The sequence below is a fragment of the Crocuta crocuta genome, unplaced genomic scaffold, assembly GCF_008692635.1.
Source record: "Crocuta crocuta isolate KB4526 unplaced genomic scaffold, BGI_CrCroc_1.0 scaffold129, whole genome shotgun sequence".
Lineage (NCBI taxonomy): Eukaryota > Metazoa > Chordata > Mammalia > Carnivora > Hyaenidae > Crocuta > Crocuta crocuta.
In genome coordinates this window covers 10,285,603-10,311,344 of record NW_027551571.1, presented here as the reverse complement: position 1 = coordinate 10,311,344, position 25,742 = coordinate 10,285,603, and the positions used below count along the sequence as shown (strand labels likewise).

General features: G+C 40.7%; 1 protein-coding gene across 1 annotated transcript in view; it reads left to right on the top strand.

Moving 5' to 3' along the window:
- Nucleotides 1-25,742, top strand: part of NBAS (NBAS subunit of NRZ tethering complex) — a 334,140-nt gene that overhangs the window by 68,061 nt on the left and 240,337 nt on the right. The window contains exons 13-21 of the mRNA XM_077750930.1: nt 9,884-9,947; nt 10,996-11,189; nt 12,373-12,630; nt 13,413-13,538; nt 17,084-17,235; nt 18,118-18,258; nt 18,518-18,596; nt 24,248-24,352; nt 24,981-25,117. Of these exons, the coding sequence (XP_077607056.1) occupies nt 9,884-9,947; nt 10,996-11,189; nt 12,373-12,630; nt 13,413-13,538; nt 17,084-17,235; nt 18,118-18,258; nt 18,518-18,596; nt 24,248-24,352; nt 24,981-25,117 (1,256 nt within the window). The remainder of the gene's footprint in view (nt 1-9,883; nt 9,948-10,995; nt 11,190-12,372; nt 12,631-13,412; nt 13,539-17,083; nt 17,236-18,117; nt 18,259-18,517; nt 18,597-24,247; nt 24,353-24,980; nt 25,118-25,742) is intronic.

The following is a 25,742-nucleotide window of genomic DNA, read 5'->3' as shown; positions in this document are numbered from 1 at the left end:
TCTCCTTTTTTCTCGTCATAAAAATGCAGAATGGAGATACTAATTTTGTAGCAAAAGCCAAATATGATGTGGAGGGTGGTCAGTATTCTAAAAGGGTTATACTTCTTCCCAAGTCTTTTGCAATGCTAATACAATATTGGGCTTGCTTAAGGCTTGAAGGGAGATCTCTTCACTCAAAAGATAGGTAGTGAAGATACAAGTCTATTCAGTGTTTAGTGTCTTGAAATGACAGGTTTTAAGAATGAAAAGACTTAGGGGCGCCTGGGTGGCTTAGTCGGTTANTTAAAAAAAAAAAAAAAAGAACGAAAAGACTTAGTTGTTTAGGAACAGAATCGTCATTTGTTATCATCTGAAATCGTGATGGGCAGATAAGGCCTGTGAATGTAATGCTGTATATTGTGATAGAGGGAAGATTAAAAGAAAGACCTCAGTTAGATACAGCTTTATGTTCTAAATGTTTTACTCCTCTCATGATGATTTAGCATTTCAGTACTTTAACCTGTAAGTACTGAAATGGTACTGTTTTTTCTGTCACTTCCCCATTCCTCTTTTCTATTGGTGTATCTTTTCACCAGTTTTGGTGGATAGTTTTATGTTTCTAAGATTGGAGCCTTTTCCCTGAATGGTCTGAACGGATTGATGTCTTTTTTCAGAATTCTTTTTAATTTTCATTTCATTAGTTAATCTGAGCCATTAAAAGAATTTTGAAAAGCAAAGAGCGTTTTGTTATTCCCAGAACAGCAGAGGGAAAGGGAAACTGGCTCTACATTTTCTTACACTTTTCGCAGACTTAAATTTGTTTTTGCTCTTCTTCTTCTTCTTCTTCTTCTTTTTTTTTTTTTGTTTCAATACACAAGTTTAGGAAGGTTTTTTCCCCCTTAGTTCTTAGTCACCTTGAATTTAATTTCCTCTCCACATCTCTACCACTCTCTCTTGCACTGGATGTTGATTTGTTCTAAACAGAAGAGGGACTCCTCAGTCTTCAATCTCAGCAGCAGTATACAAGGAACATTCTTTTTCTCTCCTTGGAATTGGTAGCTAATTTGACTTATATCTTCCCTCTAGAAGTGGAGTGGATCAACTCCAAAACCATTTGTTTCACATATTTAGCCAGGGACACTGGATAATCGATCCAGAAAGGACCATGAATTTTTCATGGTTATTAGTGTATAGTATAATAGCGTATAGAGTCATTTGGGAAGACTCTATTCTATTATGTATGTGATATTTTACATTTGGGCAATTCTTTTTTCTTAGGTTTACTAATTTTCTTAAATTATTTCATTCACCTAATAGAAATATTGATCAAGTTTGAAGCACACCTATTATTTCATTTTGTTAGTACTCTAGCACACATGTAGTGTAAGGGCTATTTAGGTAATAATCATTAGTATGCTCTTTTGTTTACTGAAATTCTGGATACCCTTCTTTACCTGCAAAGATAAATTGGATTTGTTGTAATCCTTCTTGACATACACTCACCTTTTTAACTAGTTAGACATTTTTGTGTCATTAGTTGCCAATCAATATCATTATAATTCACTACTCTCATTAATGTTATTAATTTTTGTGATTTTTTTTTAGAGATTCTATTAAAGTAACTTAAAAATTGTTTAAAAATCTTTAATGAGTAAATAAATATAAATATTCCCATAGTTTAGAACAGGCCATCAGAAAAGTAATGGGGAAGGAAAGGAAGGAAATTGGAAAATGGGAAAAGGGGTTTGGTGGGAAGAGACAGGAGTTGATGGCAGCAGTTGGTCTCCTGTGTTTTCGTAGTGAGACTCTTTTGAACCTTGAGAATCGAGAAGGGCAGCTCATCAGTGAGCAGCCTGGCCTCTCGGGGCTCTGGTTTAGTGTCCCCAGTCTGCGGAAACTGTCTGTTGATGTAGCTTGATTCTCAAGCTAGTTGTAGCTTTTATTATAAACTGACTAATTGTTAGGGTACCATGTCTGTGTTTTCAGATCGGGTTGCTCTATATTATTTCCCTCGAATGCCTGAGCAAACTAGGAAAAATAACAGGTTTTGGGGCTCACGAAACTGAAGACCACAGACCTGGTTGCCATTACTGGAGACGGTTTGTAGGTGGTAGAGTCCTTTGCTGAGGGAACTGTGGCTTAGTCAGAATTACTGAACCTAATCCTACCTTTACTGCTATTTCTGCTGCTTCTCAGCACGCCGCCTTGTTCCCTGGTGCTTCCCATCCTGGGCAGGTGGCGGTCAGCCCCCCACTTCTCCTGCTGTAGCGCAGCACATGGGAAGACTGTGGCTGAATAGGACAGATTCTGCGCCGAGACTCCTCGTTTTAGTCTCAAAAGAAATTTTGTCCAGAGTTTATAATAAAGACTTTAATTTCATCTATTCTTTTTTTTTTTATTCTAATGTTGTGATTGAAATGCAAACTCATTTGTCTACCTGAATCATTATACTGCTTCACACTTGCTTCCTGAACTTTCCCCTCCCTGCTCCTTGCTTTTGTCCAATCCTTACTGCTATTCTTTCTGGAACTTCATTCTATCAAACAAATTCTTGTGAGGCTTCATCATTTTCACAGAAAGAACACTCTGTTGTTTTTGTATGTTTGTTTGTTTTTATTTTTGATACACTCCTTTCAGGATTATGTGGCTCAGTGAGGTCATGATTCATATAGATAGTATTCTTGTAGCTTTTACAAAGTGTACTATAATAAACCCTCAATTATTATTTAATGAGCACTTACTTTGTCCCAGAGTTATTTAGCAAGTAAGCAGTAGAGTTGAGATTTTAGAGAGATTTCATCTCTCTCTGACTCTGATGTTTGTGCTCTTCCCATGACCCGGTGGGAAAATAAAAACATTTTATAAAAGGTTGAAAACATATTTATTAGACTTTATTTATTTGATCTTTTAAAGAACAGAGACCAATCCTTTTTCCCAGTGAATAGAACACAGATTTCTTCAGCGTTCTCAGATGTGTGGAGTTCTTGAGCCAGTTAGTATGTACTGCCAAGACCTGGCGTAAATAATTGACATAGCTTCCCGCTGGTAAACCTGTAAGTTTACAATAGATGTGTACAGTGCTTGTGAGGTGCTGGGAGATGATGTGAGAGTGGTAGCTCTTTGTTCAGCAAAAAGGGTTTGAAAAACTATACTTTGCTTGAGTCATTCACCTGTATTCTGGGAGTTCATCGCATTGGCTTGGCCATTTGGATTAACTCCCAGGATACAGGTGAATATCCTATATCCTGGATACTACATGAAGGGAGTCCTCAAAATCTAGTGTACTACAGTAAGTGCTATAAAGCTTGTGTGTAACAGTTTTATAAGGAGTAAGCTGCTACTATAGTCATAATAATAATCATAAAATAATAGAGTTCATCTCTTCACTGAATCTTTACCAAGTTTTAGAGAATGCGGTAAGTCCCAGTCCTTGCCCTCTAGATGTTCATAGTCTTGCAAGGGAAATTATAAACAAATCAACAAAGTAACATGTTAATATTATGAAAAGATAAGCTCAGAGGAAAGACTCACACTCCAGTTGGAGGGAAGGATTGTTGGGAGTAAGTAGCTTTGGTTTACTGAGTCCTGACTGTCCACCCTGTGTGATAGGCATCTATTTCAGTTGCTTCACTACAGTCCTAGTAAGTAACAAATGTTTTTGCATTTTAATAGATGGGAATAGTGCTAAAAGGAAGTAAACTTGCATCGCTGCATTAGAATCAAGATTCTGGTTGGACTCAGGTTCTCGGACTTCATAGGTTAAGCCTTTGTTTCAGAGTATCTTCTGTAGCCCTTATGTTGAGAGAGCTTGACTTTTTTTTTTTTTNGTGGGCTTGTGCTGACAGCAGCGAGCCCAGTGTGGGGCTCGAACTCATGAACTGTGAGATCATGACCTGAGCCGAAGTCAGACGCCCCTAGATCTTGACTTTTTCATCTGGGCAAGTTAGGTACTAGTGATGATATTAATGGAAAACAGGGAGAGAGTCCATGCAGTTTACGTGAAAGACGCCTTCTGGGGTTGAGCATTCGTTATGCACAGACACTGATAACATGAAACTATTAGTAAGTCATATACCAAATATATTTGTGTCATTTTGTGTACTCATCACTGGCTGAGCCCTTAAACAGCTGCCCCTTTCTCATCCATCCTGCAATAGTCAAGGGACCTTGGGTCAGCCTGAGGGGTCTACCTGTTGTTATGGCTGTTCTAGGAAATGAAATGGCCAAGCCAATATGTATAAAATAGATTACATGGTCATATATAGTGTATAGCCAGCTTATAGTTTTAGCTAAAACATGGCCTGAGAAGAAACTGGAGTTACTATTGCCCTGTACAACCTTAGCCTCTTTTACCAGCTCATCTGGGGCTTTCTTCATGTAATTCGCTACTTTGTTAGTTTTCATAATATGGTTTGTGTGATTGAGTATTTTCTCTATAAAATCTAATGATTAAAGATAGTTGTGGAAGTGCCTCTTCTCATTTACTTCCACCCAGTTTTGAGTTGATTAAATACTTCAGCTTTCATTGTCAATATGAAAATCCCATCTGGCTAGAAATCTGTGCGTATTAAGGTCTGTTCATGTCTGGAATATAGTAAAATTGCTAAAGTGATTTTCATCTCAAACATTTCCCATATGTTATGTTTATATATTTCCATCTCATTTTTGGCCTTAATTTTTGTCTGAAGAAGTTTTATTATTTTTCTGTTTGTACTTCTGTTTGAAATAGGAAAGGTAAGTTTCGTTTCTCCTACAGTTTTATTTGCTCTTTGCCACAATAGTGGGGATTGGACAGATATTGTTAAATGGCTCAATCAATGAAGGATAAGTGAGAAGATGACAGTGAATGTGATTAATCTTGACATAATCCGCAGCTGTCCTCACAGCTTCACCCAACTGTGAGCTCCTGGAGAAAAACCCTGAATGCACGTTTGTTCCAGGGGCCTGACATAGAGCTTGGCATGGAAAATACTAGAAATACTAGGAAGTGTATTAGTGGAACGAATAAGCATTTGAAGCGCTGGCTTTATCCTGTTGGAGGCAGCGGCCTTCATTATATTTAGCTTCTAGCTGTTAAAGGGAGCCAGCAATTAAAAGTCCTCACTCTGAAGGAAACCTCACTGTAGGCATCACCGTAGGGTGTTGTCTGTCGTAAGGTGGCAAGTCACCCAAAGTGGAGTGACATGGAGGCTGCATCTCAGAACATATCAACATGGCAGGAGGAGCTCACCCCTGGTGTGCTTTCACAGGGGCCGTGGGTACTTGGTCATCCTGCCCTCAGAGCACCAGCCTACAGGGTATGTAGCAGATAGCATAAAATATGAGANGTTTTTTTTTTTTTTTTTTTTTTTGGTAAATTCCCTTGACCTCTTTTGCCCATTTCTCCCGACCCCCACAACTACCAGTTTGTTCACTGTATTTATGGGTCAGTTTATATTTTCTCTCTTTGCTTCATGTTTTAGATTCCACATATAAGTGAAATCATATAGTATTTGTCTTTCTCTGTCTGACTTATTTCACTTGCATGATACCCGTGCATGTTGCCATGTGAATGACAAGATCTCATTCTTTTGTATGGTTGAGTAATATTCCATCATACGTAGACACCACATCTTTTTTATCCATTCATGCATCAACAACACTGGGTTGCTTCCGTGTCCTGGCTGTTGTAAATCATGTTGCAGTGAATATATGGGGTTCATCTATCGCTTCAAACTAGTGTTTTCCTTTTCTTTCTTTGCTGGTAAATGCTTAATAGTGGGATTACTGGAATGTGTGGTTTATCTATTTTTAATTTTTTGAGGAAACTTCATACTGTTTTCTACAGTGGTTGTACCAGTTTGCATTTCCACCAAGAGTGGAAACAGCTCCTCACCAACATTTATTATTTCTTGTCTTTTTTCTAGCCATATTAACTGGTGTGAGGTGATAGATCTCATTCTGGTTTTGATTTACATTTCTCTGATGATGAGTGATAATTGAGCATTTTTTTTCATGTGTCTATTAGCCATCTTTTTGTCTTCTTTGGAAAAATGTCTGTTTGTGTCCTCTGCCCATTTTTTTTTAAATGTTTATTTATTTCTGAGAGAGAGCGAGAGACAGCCTGAGCAAGGGAGGGTCAGAGAGAGAGGGAGACAGAGAATCTGAAGACACGCTCCAGGCTCTGAGCTGGCTGTCAGCACAGAGCCCGACGTGGGGCTTGAACCCACAAACTGTGAGATCCTGACCTGAGCTGAAGCCGGGTGCTTAACCAACTGACCCACCCAGGCCCATTTTTTAAATTATACCATTTTGGTTTTGGTGTCGGGTTGTGTAATTTCTTTATATATTTTGGATATTAGCTCCCTTTTGGATATACTATTTAGAAATAACTTCTCCCATTTACTAGGTTGCCTTTTCATTTTGTAGATGGTTTCCTTTGCTGTGCAATGTCTTTTATTTTGGGGTAGTCCCAATAGTTTCTTTCTGTTTTTGCATCCCTTGCCTGAGGAGACCTGTCCATAAATAGCTGGAATAGGATGAAGGGAGGCAGTGGGAACGTCCGCTTTGAGAGTAGGGAGGTACAGCTGTCAGGGTCGTGGGCTGGAAGGCCACCCCGGGCTCAAGCACAGTCCGGTTTGGGCTTCTGCCTTACATATGCTGTGCAGATAGTTTCATCCAACTCCCACACAGTGTGAAGGTAAACACTTAGTTCAGATATCTAGAGGGAATCTGCTGTGTTCACCCAGAAAAATGAATGAAGTGCGGGTACATATTACAACGTCGATGTACCTTGAGAACCTTCTGCTACTCCGGAGAAGCCAGACACAAGAGGTTACGTGGTATATGAATTCATGTATATGCAATATGCAGAATAGGTAAGTCCACTGAGGTGGAAAGCGGCCAGGGCTGAGGGGGTGGGGAGTGGGAAGTCACGGCTTAATGGGTCAGTGGTTTTATTTTGGATTGAAGTAAATGTTTTGAAACTAAATGGAAGTGACAACACTGTGAATATACAAAGTGCCACTGAATGTCCCTTTTTTTTTTTTTAGAATTTTTAAATGTTTTTTTAAATTTATTTCTGAGAGAGAGAGAGAGAGAGACAGCGTGAGCAGGGGAGGGTCAGAGAGAGAGAGAGACACAGAATCTGAAACAGGCTCCAGGCTCTGAGCTAGCTGTCAGCACAGAGCTCGACGTGGGGCTTGAACCCATGAACCATGAGATCATGACCTGAGCTGAAGTCGGACACTTAATGACTGAGCCACCCAAGTGCCCCCAAATGTTCCTTTTAAAATTGTTAATTTTACATTCTGTTAATGTTAGCTCAACAACAGAAAACGGCATTGTGAACCTCATCTTTTCCCCAAAACCCCAAGACAAGCAAAGTTGCAGATAATTAGGATGGATATCCTATACTTTAGTTAAACTGACCTACTTTTTTTCTGAATAAATTTAGTAAATATAAATGTAAATATATATATATACACACACACACACACATACACACATATATATATTTATCCTGTGTACTTTTGTTCTTGCTGTGTTTTATGACTGGAATGTCTTCTTCTGCCCATTTTCCATATTAAGACCAGATTTTATCTGGTCTTAAACGTATAGCACCAAGTATCGTACTTCCTTTACACACGGCTTGATCGCCCTTTGTCTTTCCCAAGGTAATATTCAAAATGATCTCTTCAACTGTGAAGACTCCTGCCACTTTTATCTATACCTCTTTTGGGGCAGTTGTTGTATTTGAACTTGGGTTATAGTCACACCTGTTTCTTAGCTCTCTACCTCCTTGAGTTGTGCGGCCAGTAATGTATGATTTCTTTTCCTTCTCACAGTGTAAGTGCACAGTGTTTGTTGACTAAGTAGAAGAAGAAACCACATTTTTGAGAGAGTTGAGGAATACTAGTACTATGTCAGCTAATTTTCCTATAGCTTCACCATTCTAATTAGAGTGCAGTGATTTAAAAGAGTAATTCATTCCCGGTGCGCCTTGGTGGCTCAGTTGGTTGGGCGTCCAACTTCAGGTCATGATCTCTTGGTTCATGGGTTCGACCCCTGCATCAGGCTCTGTGCTGACAGCTCAGAGCCTGGACCCTGCTTCGGATTCTGTGTCTCCCTTTCTTTTTGCCCCTCCCTCTGCCCCTGTCTCTGTCTCAAAAATAAACACTTAAAAATTCATTCTCTTATTCAGCATTTAGCTACCGTGATGGGTGAGTCCTGGGAGTTCAAAGACGACGCTGCCAGAGTTCTGGCTGCAGGAGAACACCTCTGTTTCNAGTGTCTGTTCATGTCTTCTGCCCATTTCTTCACTGGGTTGTTTGTTTTTCGAGAACACCTCTTCATCTTGTGTTTAAAGTCAAATTCACAGGAGATGTCCATTGTTAAAACCATCTTCGTGGAGGAGTCTAGTCCTGACATGTCTGAAAACTGACCCTCGTACACTGGCGCTGCTTGCTCATGGTGCTCTTTCTCATCGGTAACTCTGATGAAGACAGGCCGACCTTGAATTCTCAATGTACTCATACCAGTGAGGTTTCTTTTGAAAAAATTTTGAAAATTTCATGTTAAATTTCATTGTGATCTGTATGTACCTAAACTTCCCTAAGGCAGAGTCATCATTGCTGTTGTTTGTGGGGCTGCGTCCTCCACTTGCGTGCTCCCGAATGTCAGCGGGGAAGCACACGTGTCATCATCTGAAGGCGGTGTGCACACGGTGCTGTGGGGGCTGTCATCTGGATGCCCTAACATCCTCTGAAGTGCCCTATAAATAATCAAATAAGATTTCGATTTACTCGGTTAGTTTCAGTAATCTATACCTTCTTGTATTCTAGATCTTTGGAAGTTTATTATTTTTCTTTATGAGAAAATAAACCAGGATAATCTATTTCTTCTGTTAGTATATAAATGGGCTTTTATGGTAACGTTTTGGATAAAGTTTAAAGAATTCTATCTTCTGTTCTCAGTGACTGCTCTGAGTGATTTATCATAGTAGTAGAGATCACGAAGTTCTTTTAGGCCATGGAAAGAAGTATCAATTTTAATACTCTGAAGGCTTAGGCACTGAGAAATTGTTAATAAAATATATATTAGATGAAAAAGCACATTTTGACTTAAATATAGCATTACTTTTTTTAGGCCTGGGATTTCAGATAGTCAATGATTTTTTGCTGGTCTTTTCCCATACTGTTGTAATTCTGAAGATAATTAATAATTAACAGTGAGCCAACAGGGGGTCCGGAAGTGCATTCATCTCAGTCATTGTGTGGTAGTCGAGGGAGACTGACCTGTCATCACCTTCTTGAAGGTGGGCATTATGTTCCATGAAATGAGAATATGAATGGAGGCAACTTGACAATTGCATGGGTGTATTTTTTACTTTGTAAAGTAGCCCCAGGAAGTTAGAACTGGGGGTAACACGGAGGTTGCAGAGTCTGGTCTCGGAGCCGTGGGGCCCAAGGCCTGGAGGGGTTGCTCAGCAAGCTGCAGGAGCAGGACTTGGACTGAGGCTTGTGTTTATTCACCACAGCATGGCTGTTCTCCTGGAGTGTGTGTGTCTGTGTGTGTGAGTGTGTGTGATCGTGTGTGTGTGTGTGAGCGTGTGTGTGTGAGCGTGTGAGCGTGCGCAGAACTAGCGTTAGTGTGTGTTGGTGTCATCGTATGAACTGCATACTCGCTCTCCTCCTGTTCCTACGCCCGCTCTTTTCCTCATTAACTTGAGTTCCCGTAGTTCCAGTGTACGAACAAGGTTATTAAGAGGAATGGATTTCAGCTCGGTGTAACATGACCAAGGGATCGAAGGAAAGCACCATTCCCATTCTTCGTTATTTCAAAAAATCCATAGTTGTTAGTGATGCTCTCATAATTTCCTTGCACTGTTGACTCAGGAAGTCCTGTGCATATTTTTCATGTTTAGCCAGGCTATGACGACCTTAATCCTGACTGGAGACTCTCTCCTGAGAAGAGGAAGAAAATCAAAGGTGAGTGGTGTGAAATACGATAATTAAAACCTTATGAGACAGTAATTATATGATAAAGGTGCTCTTTAGATGATATATGTAGGAGATGAGAACAAATCTTTTTCTTTTTACCCTCCAAGTTTCTCTGGCCGGGGCCCTGTACAATTAGATTGATAAAAGATTAACAGGAGAAAAACAAAGCCGAAGTTACTAACTGCATGTACGTTGGGAGGACCCAGAAATGAATAACTCCCAAGGGTTGTTTGGAAATTGGTTTTTTGTAGCGTCCTAGCAAAGGAACAATAAAATTAAGTGATGAGACAAAGAAAAAGAACTTGGAGTTTCACACATTTCTGTGTCTTAAAATATTTCTTATGTCAAACTGGCCTGTTTTGAGGTGGCAGCGCTGGTCTCCTTCAAAAGTTTAAGAGGAAATCAGCATTGGGGCACCTCAGTGGCTCAGCCGTTTGGGTGGGACTCTCGGTTTTGGTCAGGTCATGACCTCTTGGTTCTTGGTTCTGAGCTCCGAGTTGGGCTCTCTGCTGACAGTGTGGAGCCAGCTTGGGATTCTCCCTCTCCCTCTCTCTGCCCCTCCCCCCTCAAAAATCAATAAACATTAGTAGTGAAGACTATTATATGTCTGTCTCAAATTTTTATTAAGTGTATGATTCTCTCATATTGTCTGTCTGAAAAGGGGTATGTGAACATTTTCCAAAACCTTTTAGAACCTTTATGATATGAACGCTTCATACATATCAACCTTCTAGCCTTTTTGTTGAAAATGGTGACCTGTATATGTAGATTTTTCAGTTTTTGAGAGGGAAGACCTAAAAATATTTACTACTCCTACATCCTTAGAATTTTGGACTTTGACAAATTGTTGGAACTCGGATGTTTATTAAATAGGTTACCATTTTGTAAAAGTTTGGGTGATGACTTCTAATTTATTTTTTCTTATTGAGCACGTTTAGGGCCCAAATATGACTTTTAAATTGATCATTGGACTGCATGTGTTGTATTTAACGCACATCGACAGTTGAGCTTGTGTTGATTTACTTTTCCCCATTAGATAGAGAGTCCTTTTACCCACTGATTGATGTAAATTGGTGGGCAGCTGGCGCAGTGACTTTGGCTCGCTGTTCTGGTGCTTTGACCGTTTCGTCAGTGAAAACGTTGAAGAATTTACTGGGAAAATCCTGTGAGTGGTTTGAACCATCACCTCAAGTCACCGCGACCCATGATGGAGGATTTTTAAGTTTGGAGGTAATGCTTTCCCTTTAGGAGCAGCTCATGTGTCGGAAAGAGAACCTGTATTTCACCCAAAATCCAAGCACCTGATTTATTTTTCAGTGATTTTTGTCCATTATTTTTATTCAAGTATGGATAAACATTTGATTTTCAAATTTTAGCTAGCCCATCATCTAATCTTGTCTTTAAAAACATAACCCTGTGATTGGAATCAGAGATCCAGTAAGAGTAAAGAAGGACCTTTTGGTGAGTCAGTTAAAATATTTGCGCTGTAAAAGAAAGAAGAAAATCGAGTCATTTTGCTCTTTCTAAAAACATTTTTTCTGCACAGACATGATAGATTTTGTTCTTTTTCTTAGATTAGATATCCTAAAATGTAAAAGGTATTCCTACTTAGATATAGTCTTTAATAAACGATTTCCCTGAAGTTGGGGAATTTAAAAATTCTGGTTCTTTTAGTAAAGAAAGCTTGTTTGTCATGACAAAAGACTTGAATAGAGAGGCTAGTCCTGTAAAGTTCTGTTTTGGTCATTAAAAATTCTAAGTCTTTCAAGGGTAACGACCTTCAATAGCTTTCACTTCAGTGCAGATTCACAAGTATTTTTTTTTTTTAACCTCAAAATTTGTAACTGAGTCTACAGATGTGATTTAAAGAGAACCATGGCTTAAAATCTAAGCCAACTCTGTTAAGTCTGGAATGAAAGTTATCTTCAACAGTCAGGCTTTCAGACTCAGAACTTTGTGAAGCTGTTAGACATTTTTTTTTTCCCCCAAAAGGAGGGAGGGAACGAGAGGTAGTCTCAGTAAAGCAAATAAAAACCTTCATGTTCATTTTCTAAATAGATGAAAACCTGTTTTTCTACAGCAGGTACAATAGTACCAAATTGAAGAAATTAACATTCTTTTAATTTCCCTAAAATGATTGCCAGGCATATATTTGGGGGATCATATTAATGAGCTGTTACTAAAACAGGCTTTAGTTTTGGAGATCTGGAGCCAGTAAGGCAGAAGATCTTTCTGGAAGTGTTGATGTATATACTGTTTGTTGTTGGGTTCCTTTGAAGCTTATTCTTCATCTTAATCCCATGGCTCATGTAGTGCATCCAACCAGAGTAGAATTAAAAATATTTTTCTCATTAACTCTACAGCTTGCCTTTAGCTCCTCACTACTAATTTAACATTTCCCTTTTCAATTTAGTGTGAGATTAAACTTGCTCCCAAACGATCTCGTTTGGAGACCAGAGCTGGAGACGAAGATGAAGGTGAAGAGGATTCTGATTCTGATCAGGAAATATCTGCCAAGGCTCGCTACTTCGGCTACATAAAGCAGGGCCTGTACCTGGTGACTGAGATGGAGCGATTTGCGCCCCCGCGGAGACGCCCACGAACCGTTACTAAAAACTACCGCCTCGTGAGTTTGCGCTCCACGACTCCGGAGGAGCTTTATCAGAGAAAGGTGAGGACGTGTCCTCTACCTGTTGGAGTTTGCGGGCATCCAGACATTTATTTTATTTTATTTTATTTTATTTTATTTTATTTTATTTTATTTTATTTTATTTTTTATTTTATTTGAATGAGAAAAACTAATTTTTTTTAACAGAAATTTAAAGAGGGATTGGCCTATCATTGACCTGTTAGAAATGTCGGTATTACAGAGCTTTTGAAAATGATGCTGGTTTTTGTGCCTGAGGAATCCAAGTAAAAGCAGTAGATAAAAGGTGGATTCACGGAGACTGATTGTCCACTTGGTGGATGAGCTGGGTCTTTGCTGCCCTTCATGCGGCCTTTAGCTCTCACCTTATCTGTGTTCAGTACAGCTGTGTCTTAGGTCTACAGATGGGGAGGGAAGAAATGCAGACTTGCTTTCTAATCAGGCATCTGCTTGGGAAGCAGATTTGGTCCACTCTGAGCATTCTAGTTATTTATGCCGGGCGCTGCAGTGTCCGGCTGTGCCCGGGACCTGGCGTCAGGCGGTCGGCACTCCTTGTCCTGGTTTTGCCATCATTTTACTCTGTAGACACGGGCATTTCAGCTTCTCCCAGCTGTCTGTGAAAGAGTGGAAAGAAATACTTGATCCATCTGCCACTCAACAGCTTTGTGGGCTTCTGGTGCCACAGCGCACGTGAGAACTGTTGGGAATGCATACATACTATAAAGGGTAAGGCGATCGCATCAGGATAGTGACACCGTGGACGGTTCAGTAATGTAACGTTCTTGTGCCCATTTCTTCGTCCCAAGATTGAAAGCGAAGAATATGAGGAAGCCTTGTCTCTGGCTCAGACGTATGGCTTGGACACAGACCTAGTGTATCAGAGACAGTGGAGGAAGTCCGCGGTCAACATTGCTTCCATTCAGAGTTACTTGGTATGTGTACATATTTTCGTAATGTGGTAAAATTCAAATTATGGAATAGTTTTTGGTTATAGGCCTTCATTTCAGAGCTTTATATATTGCTGACATTTCTAAAGCTGAAGTGTGTTTTATTCAACCTGGAGGAGTTATCCGATTGTATTGGCCCTGCAGCTGGACTTTGGTACTGAGGACGTGTGAACAAATACTCACCGATAAGCCAGTTAACTACCTGGTTTTTGGCCTCATCATTTCTCTTCCTCTACCTCACTTAACTTTCTTTACCTACATCATTCAGGATCCCATGAGGAGCTGGAAACCACCTAGTAATTTGGACGGGAAAAGTTTTAATATGGAGGGTTCTTTTATTTTTTTTAATTTTATTTATTTATTTATTTTGAGGGAGAGAGAGAGAGAAAGCGTGTGCATGGAAACAGGGGAGGGGCAGAGAGAGACGGAGAGAATCCCAAACAGGCTCCATACTGTCAGCACAAGAGCCCGACGTGGGGCTTGATCCCACAGACCATGGAGATCATGACCTGGGCTGGAATCAAGAGTCAGACGTTTAACCACCTGAGCCCCCAGGCGCCCCTGAAGCATTATTTTCTAGTGAATTTACAATAAGGGGATAGAGAGAACAGGAAGGAATACCCTAGGGCTGAAGGCCGTACCCGGGGAGGGAGCAGCCTGTGAAGGGAGCTGGGATGATACCTCACTGAAGGAGGAGCGGTTGCAGCACATCAGATGGGAGAGTTCTCTGGGACGTCTTGGGCCGGGGCTGGTCTTTAGTTGCCAGGGTTGGCAGGCAGCAAAAGGCAGGACGGATGGGCAAGCTGATGCCTGTAGCCAGGTGCAACAGTGAGCTGAGGTTGGGGGGTGGGAAACCTCAGATGAGGAACCATAGCCATGATGGAAAAGAAAAAGGTCCTGCTATGCAGGCGGACGTAGTCTGGAAAGATTCCCCCCCAGCCCTTCTGCCAGGTATTCAGTGGGAGTTGTGTTCAGTGGGAGCAAGCACTCTGGATGTCCCCTACACGCATGCACTGGCTGCTAAGCCACAGGAACAAGAAGTTTAGAACCTGAGCGCGGTTAGGACTAGGAACCAGAGCCTTTCCCACGCGCTCCACAGTGGCCCTCTAGCGCCCTCTCCTGATGAAGCTTGATACTTTGTCCATTGCAAAATGGAAATGCTGTCTGTCCTGTAGCTGGCAGTGAAGAGAACTTTTGAAGCTGAGAGGCAGTAGATAACTGATGTTACAATCCTGCCAAATTCCCCTTTTTTGTTTAAATCTTCCAGTTGGATTCCTCCTGCTTCTTGCTGCCTGAGTTAAGGTTGTTTTGTAGCCTGTGTATTTGGATCGTGGCACCTTGGTGAGGAAGTGGTTGGGTTTTTGGCATGCTTTTGAGAGGGCGTGTGGCTCCTCATGTGACGTTTAGAAAGGAAAATACCTTTGCATGTAGGAAGACCTAAGAAATGTTGGGAAAATGTTACGACAATTATTTTCCTTATAATTTATGTACACAAGTAATTAAAAATAAAAACATAATCTGAAAGTAAGTAAGAAGTTGATGCTTCAACCAAACTGGAAGATAAACTGTTAATACAAGTGAGACACCAGAGAAGAGACAGCGTGAGAGATCATGAGATAAAGGAAAACGAAGAAGTTGCTTGTATTTCCTTTAGAATATCAGAACACCAAAGCTGTATTATTTTCTTTTGTGACTCAAGACAGTGAGTTGTGAGTTTATGTATACCTGTTGAGGGTTTTTTCTGGAATACAGTAGAGGACAATTTTGGTCTCTGAAGGAGTTGACAGGTTTAAGAGAGACAAAGCACGTACATTTTTTATTGGGAGAAATACTTAATTCAGCTAAATAAATAGGCAGTTAAGAGTCAAAGCTCTTGGTGAGGGAAGGTGAAAGGGTATAGGAGAGGCATCAATATGGCTTCTCTTTTAGGGAGCTTAGAATCTTTCTGAGAAGATAAGCCTCATGTCTAAAATGTAAATAACCATGCAAGAAGATTCCAGATAAATGTTGCAGAACCTAGTGAACATAGGAATCATTTTAGACCTAGTGGTTATGGAAGGCTCTATGTAGTGAAGGTGTTCTGTGCAGGTTTGAGAGAATTCAGAGCAGGCCTCCTGGAGTTAGAAGAGTGGAAGGTGTTCTTCATGGGACAGATGGTATGAGCAAATGAAAAGAAAATGAGCATGACATGTGGCATTGACTAAATCTGTCCTAATCATTGCTGGGTGTCCAGTTTCGTACTTGGTCCCCAGTAGGTGCCCACTAGCTATTTTTTGGATGAGTAAATGAGCTCTGTAAGCAAACTAGTCTGCTGGATCTGATATTCAGCAGTGTGAAGTTTGGGAAATATGGTTAGAGAGATACGTTGATTTGGGTTCTGGAGGATGTTGAAGGCTTGTGATGACTTAAGCTTTTTATCTGTAGGGTAACGGGGGAGATGTGAATTTTTGACTGTGGAGGTGCAGAGGGAAATGGCGTAGAAGATGAATTGGCGTGGAAGGGGAGTGGTGGTGGGGAAACCCTCTAAGGGCAAGGGACCCCCTGTGAGTCACAGATGTTATGTGTTGATGACATAGACTGGTATAGAGGCCACAGACTTGGAGAATGGGAAATGAGTTAAGAGACATTTGAAGGAAGAATCAATAGAATGGAATGTGTAAAAGAATAAAGGGTAAGAGTTAAATCTCACTTAAAATTTATAACCACAGTGACTCTTTCAGGAACAGGGAAAGTCAGAGGATTTTGAATGGAGTCAGAGGAAGCAATTGGGAGGGAGGAACAGGCCCTTGGTCTTTCCAAAGAATAGCATATTATGACTTTTATGATTAAATTATCATCCGTACTTTGTGATACATCTCGTGGTCAAGTAAATACAGAACTTTGATGTGCTATGCCTCATTAGTTTTGTTTCAAAGTTAAGCATGCTTGTTACAATAGAATGAAGCTTATTTTGCCTTTCTTCTTTATTTTCTACTCTATTATATAGCCCAAATGCAAACTAACGAGCAGCTATAAAATTTTGGGTAGATCATTTTTATGTTTCTAAAAAAAGTCCTGAACTTTGTGTTTTAGTTTGTCTCATTAGAAGAAAAAGGAAAGCTGTAGGAATATCATTCTTTTCATGCCATTCTTAAAATATTTAAAAAATGTTTTATTTATTTCTGAGAGAGAGAGAGACAGTGTGAGCAGGGGAGGGTCAGAGAGAGAGGGACATACAGAATCTGAAACAGGCTCCAGGCTTTGAGCTAGCTGTCAGCACAGAGCCTGGTGCGGGGCTCGAACCCATGAACCGTGAGATTATGACCTGAGCTGAAGTCGGATGTTTAACCAGCTCAGCCACCCAGGCACCCCTTTCCGTGCCATTCTAATCATCGTTAGGGAATTCGCCTTTTCCTCTTAAGCTTCTCTAGCAGCTACCTGTGGGCCAAGGGCTTAGGTAGCTAGACTCCCTTAGGTACAGCTTTATAATTCTAGAAGTGCTGTCACATGCCATGGGTTCTTTAATGCCTCTGCTTTTTATTTGTATCCAGAGTAAAATAAAGAAACGATCTTGGGTTCTTCATGAGTGTTTGGAAAGAGTTCCTGAAAATGTGGACGCTGCAAAGGAACTGCTTCAGTATGGACTGAAAGGCACTGACCTGGAGGCCCTGGTGGCCATAGGACAAGGAGCAGATGATGGCAGGTTGGTCACAGACAGACGTGGAGGCAACAATAAAGGTGACTTTGTGAAAACATTTAAGCTGAGACATGGTAAAGGGTAAACGCTTCTTTATTTAGGTTACCCTGTAATGAGACAGTTGTCTTCCGTAATGCTTCTCTTATCTGAGGTCACAGCTTTCTTTCCTTTGAGTTATATATGTGCACATATGAGAGCTTGGGGCTAAGAAAAGAGCAGGTTCTACAGACTGTTAGTGGATGCTGGCAGTTTCCAAGCTGTGGGCTGAAGGCACCGACCTGGGTGTGCTCACTAGTCAGAAGTACCTCCTGGGCAAGTGTGAGCTTCATTCACTTTGTTTGTCTCTAGCCTCGTACCTTCTTTAGCGAAGTGGAGTGATTAAATCAGGTGAAAGCACTTCATAAGCCTTTAAGTGTGACACAAATGTTAGTAAAATAGTAAAGATATTTGATAAGAGCCATTGCTCATCAGACATTTGGAACTCTTTAAAGATATAAATGTGATCATGTATTTGATAAATAAATAATGAAAATAAGACTGACATTCATTGCCATTTCAAAAACCTTAAATAGAAGTGATTCAGATTATAAACTCTGGGCAACATTTTCTTCATGGGCCATTTCACCTTGGGTGAATATAACCACCTGTGTTTTCCCAAGTCATTTTTATTGTTATGATTTAAAAATTTTTATATGTGATGATTAGTGATGACTTTTTGCTCGTCCTGTGGATATAACGTGTGACTATCTTTGCCTGCCATACACAAAGCTTTCTTTTGAATAATTGCTTATTTCTGTTTCTGTGGAAATCAACTTAATAGTGAAATCAGCCAAAGTAGGAGGAAGCTGCTTCCACTAATAGCTTTGGGTTTTCTTTTTCTTCCTGCAGATTTACATTACCCGGTGACGTGGACATCGACAGCCTTTCCTATGAGGAACTTTCCCCACCTGACGAGAAGCCTGCCAAGAATAAGAAGGAGAAGGAGCTCAGGAGGAGAAAGGAACTACTTAAATTAGTGAACTTTTCAAAGTAAATGATTCATAACTGTTCATTTGGTACTTTCTTTAAAATAGCTACTCACCGAAGTGTGTTCTTTACTAGGATTAATTGCTCTAAATTATTCCAGCAACTTCCATCAAATGCATTTACTATGATTTTACGCTTGTGCTTCTGTGTGTTGTTCTGTCAGAATGGGGCTCAGTGGAATATTGGTTATTTTTATTCTATTTTAACTCCCAGAGAACTGCTTCTGGTTAATATAAGCGGCCTAATACTGTTATTCACACAGGTTAACCCTGGAACAGAAGGAACTTTGCCGTTGTCGACTGAAATTATTAACCTACTTGGATCGGCTTGCAACGAACCAGGTGAGGAGTAGTTTTTTTTTTTTTTTTAATATTTTTTATTTATTTCTAGGAGAGAGAGACAGAGAGACAGAGAGAGACAGCGTGAGCAGGGGAGGGTCACAGAGAGAGGGAGACACAGACTCTGAATCAGGCTCCAGGCTCTGAGCTAGCTGTCAGCACAGAGCCCGACGCGGGGCTCGAACCCACGAACCGCGAGATCATGACCTAAGCGAAAGTCGGACGCTTAACCGGCTAAGCCACCCAGGCACCCCGAGGAGTAGTTTTTTTTAATTGTCTTTTTTTTAATTAAAAAAAAAATTTTAATGTTTATTTATTTTTGAGAGACAGAGAGACAGAGGACGGATAGGGGAGGGGCAGAGAGAGAGGGAGACACAGAATCTACAGCAGGCTCCAGGCTCCAAGCTGCCACCACAGAGCCCAATGCAGGGCTCGAACTCACTGACTGCAAGATCCTGATCAGGACCAAAGTCAGATGCCCAACCAACTGAGCCACCCAGGAGCCCCAGACTTTTTATTTTTTTAAGTTTATTTATTTTGAGAGAGAGTGAGAGAGAACGCGCCTGTGCGTGAGTGGGGAAGGGACAGCAAGAAAGGGGGAGAGAGAATCCCAAGCAGGCTCTGTGCTCGCTGTCAGCACAGAGCCCAGTGCGGGGCTCAATCCCACTGACTCTGAGATCATGACCTGAGATGAAACCAAGAGTTGGATGCTTAACTGACTGAGCCCCTCAGGCATCCTGTGTTGGACTTCTATTTTGAGGAAATACATAAAAGGGTATTAGGAACTGTAAAAGTCAGTACAGATATAGTTTATTATTTTTTTTCTTAGCCTTTGTTTTACTAAATTTTACTGATTTTGAGATCTTAAGGAATTACTTAAAATGTTCAGAGTTTGACTATACAGTTAATTTTCTTTTATTATCCTTTAGTTATGAATTGCTATTTCCTATTTAGTAATATTTCTGATATAATAGTAAGTACACTCACTATTACATTTTTTAAAAGTATTTGTCAAGCCCACTTTCTCATGGAATTAGGCTAATTAAACTTTCAAAAAGTAGGTGAAATTGATGAATTTGGCTATTAAAACTTAAAAGTGAAGATGTTCAGATACAGTGGCTAACCAGCTAGATAGTGGTAGAGACAGGCATTGCATTTTAATCATAGCACGTAGCTTGTTTTATTAATTGTGTGATGAATTAGATAAAAATGATTCATTTAGGGGAGGAGGCAAGATGGCAGGGAAGTAGGGAGCTCCATACATTTGACTCGCCCCCATCTCTCAAACGGAGAAGACCTGAAGCCACAGGAACCCTTACAGAATCCAGGAGTTTGGGAGGAAAGAGAGACAGAGTCCGCTGAGAAAACCTTTTAGTGGCTACCTCAAGAAACACATGGTGGAGAGTCCCAAATACCACTACAAATAGGGAAATAAAATAACCAAAGTCTCAACATGAGAGACCAAGAGACACCGTTCAAAGAACACTTCCTGAATGGGCAGGCCCTGGACAGTGAAAGAGCCTTCTTTAAAACAGCAGTACTCGCAGGTGCAGAGTGCAGAACAAGCTTTTAAAACTAACAAGAGACAGAAAGCTAACCAAAATGATAAACGGAAGAACTCTCCTCTACAGAAATTCCAGGAAGAAATGACAGCTAAAGAACTGCTCAAAGCAGACATAAGCAACATACNTCCCAAATACCACTACAAATAGGGAAATAAAATAACCAAAGTCTCAACATGAGAGACCAAGAGACACCGTTCAAAGAACACTTCCTGAATGGGCAGGCCCTGGACAGTGAAAGAGCCTTCTTTAAAACAGCAGTACTCGCAGGTGCAGAGTGCAGAACAAGCTTTTAAAACTAACAAGAGACAGAAAGCTAACCAAAATGATAAACGGAAGAACTCTCCTCTACAGAAATTCCAGGAAGAAATGACAGCTAAAGAACTGCTCAAAGCAGACATAAGCAACATACCTGAACAAGAAGTTAGAACAATAGTCATAAAATTAATCACTGGGCTTGAAAAAGACATGGAAGACATCAGAGAAACTATTGCTACAAAGACTATGGAGCTTAAAAATAGTTGTGATGAATTAAAAAATGCTATACATGAGATGCATAATAAAACGGAGACCTCCAATGCATGGATTGAAGAGACAGAGAGGAGAATAGGTGAATTAGAAGACACAATTATAGAAAAAGAGGAAGCCAAGAAAAAGAGAGAGAGAAACTGATCCAGGAACATGAAAGGAGAGTTTGAGAGCTGAGCGATACAATCTAATGGAACAATATCTGGATCAGAGAAATTCCAGAAGAGAAAGAGAGAGGGAAAGGCGCTGAAGGAGTCCTTGAACACATGATAGCAGACAACTTCCCCAATCTGGGGAAGGAAACAGACACTGAAATCCAAGAGGCACAGAGAACTCCCCTCAGATGTAACTTGAATCAAGCTTCTGCACAACGTATCATAGTGAAACTGGCAAAACATAAAGACAAAGAGAGAAATCTGAAAGCAGCTAGGGAGAAAAGGGCCCTAACATACAAAGGGAAACCTATCAGAGTGGTGACAGACCTACCTACTGAAACTTGGCAGGCCAGAAAGGAATGGCAGGGAATCTTCAATGTGATGAACAGAAAAAACATGCAGCCAAGGATCCTCTGTCCAGCAAGCCTGTCATTCAGAATAGAAGGAGAGATAAAAGTCTTCCCAGATACACAAAAATTGAAAGAATTTGTCACCACTAAATCAGCCCTACCTGCAGTACTATTCTGCCAGTTTTATGGATATGAAAACTGAGGCTTGGGGAAGGAAAGCAGGAACTCCTAATGGAGTCTCCCGTATTAATTAGCCAGTGTTGACAGTCAGCCTGCTGTGTGAGGAAAGGCCTAGGGGCATGAAAGGAGGTGGGGTTAGCCTGGCAGAGACAGCTAACGGGATTCTGGGATGGGGGGAGCTGACCTGTGGGGGAGGGGTGGCACCCACCACAAGGAGGAGGGTGGTTGGAATAGCTTCTGGATATGTTTTGAAAGGACTTTCATGCTGTGTAAGAACTTGAATTGTTAAGAGATTGAGTGGGTTTAGGAGAGAACAGGAAGCGGGTAAGTGAGACAGTTGTGGGCAGCTCTTGCAAGACATTTTGTTTCAGGGGAGCCGAGAAGGTGGGGGTTAGCTACAGGAGTTATTATTATTTTTTTTCATGGAAGTAAGAAGTATTGTTTGTATACTCATGGGAATGAATCAGTAGAGGGTGAGGAGGAATTTACTGAACAGAAAAAAGAGGAGATAATGGCATGATTGTGGAAATAGGAGAAATGGGATCCGGAGCCCGAGTGGGGTTTGAAGCTGTTTTGGGAGCAGATGTATATAATTTTTCTGTTGTAACTCATGGAAGGAAAATCCTATTGGTATAGGTACAGGTAGAGGTACAGTTGTAGCAGGTTGGAAGATGAGAGATTTCCCATCCAATTGTGTCCGTTAAAAAAGTATATGAAGCAAATTTTTAGTTGAGAATGGAGATGGAAGTGAGGTGTTGGAGGTTTGGAAAGAATGAAAGAATTGTAGAAAAGCTCTTACCAGAGTAAGAGAGAAAAGAAAGCTTGTTAGGGGAATGTAGCATTGAGGGACAGCATATTTGAATTGAGTTTATAAAATTTCAAACCTTAAAAAGTAGAGAAGAATGTAATGAGCCAGATGTACTTGCTGCCCAGCTGCAGCCATTTTGCCACCCTCGTGTCCTTTACTCTCCACTCCTGCCTTTTCTTTGGCTTAGTCATTTGTAAGCGAATCCTAGACATCTTATCATTTTACCCGTAAATACTTAAAGTAGTGTCTGTAATTGGTAAAGACTTTTAAAGAATAGCCACAATAGCACTATTATTTCTAACAAAATGAGTAGTAATTCCCTAACATCGTTTGATATCCGCTTCACGTTCAGTTTTCCCGGGTTGCCTCAGGAATGTTTTTACAGTTGGTTCATTTGGATCGGGACCCCAGCAGTGTTGAGATCTGGAAATGAGAACTGTCGGCTTGGTTTTGTAATATTTCTACAGAGGCTTCTGGTAACTTGCAATCAGGGTTCATAGTTGCCTTCAACTAAGGATTAGGTTTTGCCAGGTGAATCTGATAAAGGGAAAGAAGCAAGGGATTAAAGAAATCTCTGTATAATGATGGGCCAGGGACTAAGTTGGTTAGAAGGGATAAGAGACTTTGAGGAGAGATAGCAGGTAAAAAGCATAGGGTCGCTGGATTGGATGTGTCGGTGAGGCTGAGGAGTTGCTGGAATGCCCCCGACCAGGTAGGCGGGGGCTGGGTAGCATTCGCTCACAAGTCTGGTGCTTGATGTATAGTTGTCCCAGAGAGTTCTTTCTTGGTAAGAAAGATCCAGGGATCCAGGGGAGCCCTAGGATGTGTAACTGTAAGGGAATAAAGGAAAGGATTGTTGTGGATGAGGAGTCAGGGAACAGAGGATAGTTTTGAAATGCTTTCTTTGTTTCCATGAGTATAGGTTAAATTCTCCCCTCCCACCCCCCATCCTTCTCTGGCTCCTGAGTCTACTTTTCAGATGCAGATTCTCCTGCCCTCCCCACTACTTCACTTCTTTTGGGGGGGAGGGTTCATCCTTCAAATGATGTTGCTCCTTCAAGCTGCTTCATTCAACTTAATTTCCCTTGAAATCATACTCACTGCTGTATTAATTACAATACATCCTCTACGTAATTCATACTTTACCCCAGAGCTCCTGACGTATCTATCCACCTGCCTATCCACAAGCTTCTTTCAGACTTGGCTGTAGTTCCAGACCCAGCATGTTTGCAAGTGACCTTGTCAACCTTCCACCCTCCCTCCCTCACCTCCTCCACACCTCCTCATTCTTCTCTCTTTCCGACCTCAGTAAATTAATTCAGTCAACAAGTATTTACTGGTTACCATGTGCAAAGCAGTCTGCTGGCTCTCTGGGCTCACCATTAAACATGGCGGACAGAGCCCCGTGTCCTACATGGCAATGGGGAGAGCTGCACTTGCAGCTCCCTTGGCTGACTCCTGTTTGTCCTTTACGCCTCAGCTTCGGTGCCACTTCTGGGAAGCCTTCCCTGTCCTCCCCAAACTAGTTGCAAAGCACCCTTCCTGTGTGTTACCCTTTACCTGTTCCGAGGTGCTCGTTAGTCTTCCCTCTAGATTTTAAGCAATTTGGAGGGCAGGGGAAGCGTTTTACAGCGCCCCTGGCACACAGTGGACACTCAATAAATATTTGTTGAGCCAATGAATGTTTCCATCTGCATTTTACGTAGCTCTCCAGCAGCAGTAAGGTTAATCTAAAGTTCCCCTCCAGGTACAGGTGCTTATCTCACACAGCTGTGTATAATGGTCGCTTATTTGTTTTTAGCAGGTGGTGGGTTCTGGCCGTCCTACTCTAATTAATTTTTTACTGCCTATTTCATTTACTTAATTTTCTTTAATATTAACAGCATTTATAAATACAGCCATTTTCACAATAAAGACAAGAATGCGGATGTACTACTTCAGTTAACAGTTGATAGTTTAATTAATTCAGGGCTTATTTATTTAGGTAGGCAGAGTTGTAAAGGTTTTTTAATATTTTCTTGTCACCCGTATTTAAAAGCCTTTTCATTATGAAGTCGCTCTTTCCCCTCAGGAAATCTTAGGAGTGCCTCATGCATCTGAACAGAGATATGATGCTGAATTCTTTAAGAAGTTCAGGAATCAGAATATTGTTCTCTCAGCAAGAACTTATGCTCGGGTAATTTCTTTTTTGTAAATAAAATAATTATGTTTATTAACACATTCTGAGTCTCTGAGCCATTCAGTTAATGTTACTGCATGCATTTACCAGTATTTCATGTTTTGTTGTAGTATTAATTTAGTGAAAATGGAACCATATTTAAACATTTCTTAAAATGTTTATTTATTTTTGAGAGAGAGAGAGAGAGTGCATGAGTGGAGGAGGGTCAGAGAGAGAGAGGGAGACACAGAATCTGAAGCAGGCTCCAGACTCTGAGCTAGCTGTCAGCACAGAGCCCGATGGGTGGCTCGAACTCATGAGCCCTGAGGTCATGACTTGAGCCAGAGTCAGGTACTTAACTGACTGAGCCACCCAGGCGCCCCTGGAACCATATTTTTAAAAATGTTTATTCATCATTCTGAGTTTCAAAAATATACTTATTTTTTATACTTATTTCTAATGCTTATTTTCATAGCATTAGATTGAGAAATGTGGTGCAGACTAGGAGGAATTGGGAATATTTCAAAGTGCCTTATATCCCAAACTGCATAATGAGCTAATTTTAGGTTTTTGGATATTGTCCTACAAAATCATTCCTTTTCTCCTGAGGTTTACATTGGAAACTTAACCCTTGCCGTTTGTACAGGAAAGTAACGTACAAGCCCTAGAAATTCTGTTCACTTATCATGGATCAGACCTGCTTCCTCATCGCCTTGCTATTCTGTCCAACTTCCCAGAGACCACCTCTCCCCATGAATACTCTGTCTTGCTGCCTGAAGCTTGGTACGTGACCGTCTTTCCTGAGTTTTATCTTCTTTCTAAATAATAAGTGTTTTGTCTGATGCTGAGTAGTCTGAATTAAACAAAGTAATTTTAATGTAATCTATTTAAACTTTTTTCTGATTATGAACTTATTTCTAATTTATTTTTAAATGCACTCAAAGCCAAAATGTGTCTAGCCTAACAGGATGACATTAATGAACATGAACTTAACTTTTTTTTTTCTGAAAGCTTCCTGGTTTTATTGGTGTGTGCTGAAGCCGCAGTGTTATAATGGTATAACACTGGTATAATTCAGTATCTGAATTAGATGTATTTTTTAGAAACGAAGTGTGGTTCTGACTGTGTCAGGGAGTAGGTCCAGGGGACTCAGGAATGTCTGAATTCTGCTTCTTGTTACAGCCTTTTCTCCCTGTGAAATTCCAGAGGCGGAAAGACAAATGGGAAATCAAAGTTCCACTTTACTATTAATTGGACTGATGCCCCATATCTCCGATCAGGGCTATCTGAAAAGTGGGTTATGTCATATGACAGAGACTCTAAGTTCAGTGAACATTTAGTCTTTGTTGTGACACCTGCTGGGCTCTGGAGGCCAGAACGTTTCTTCTTGAGCATGAAGAAAAGAGAA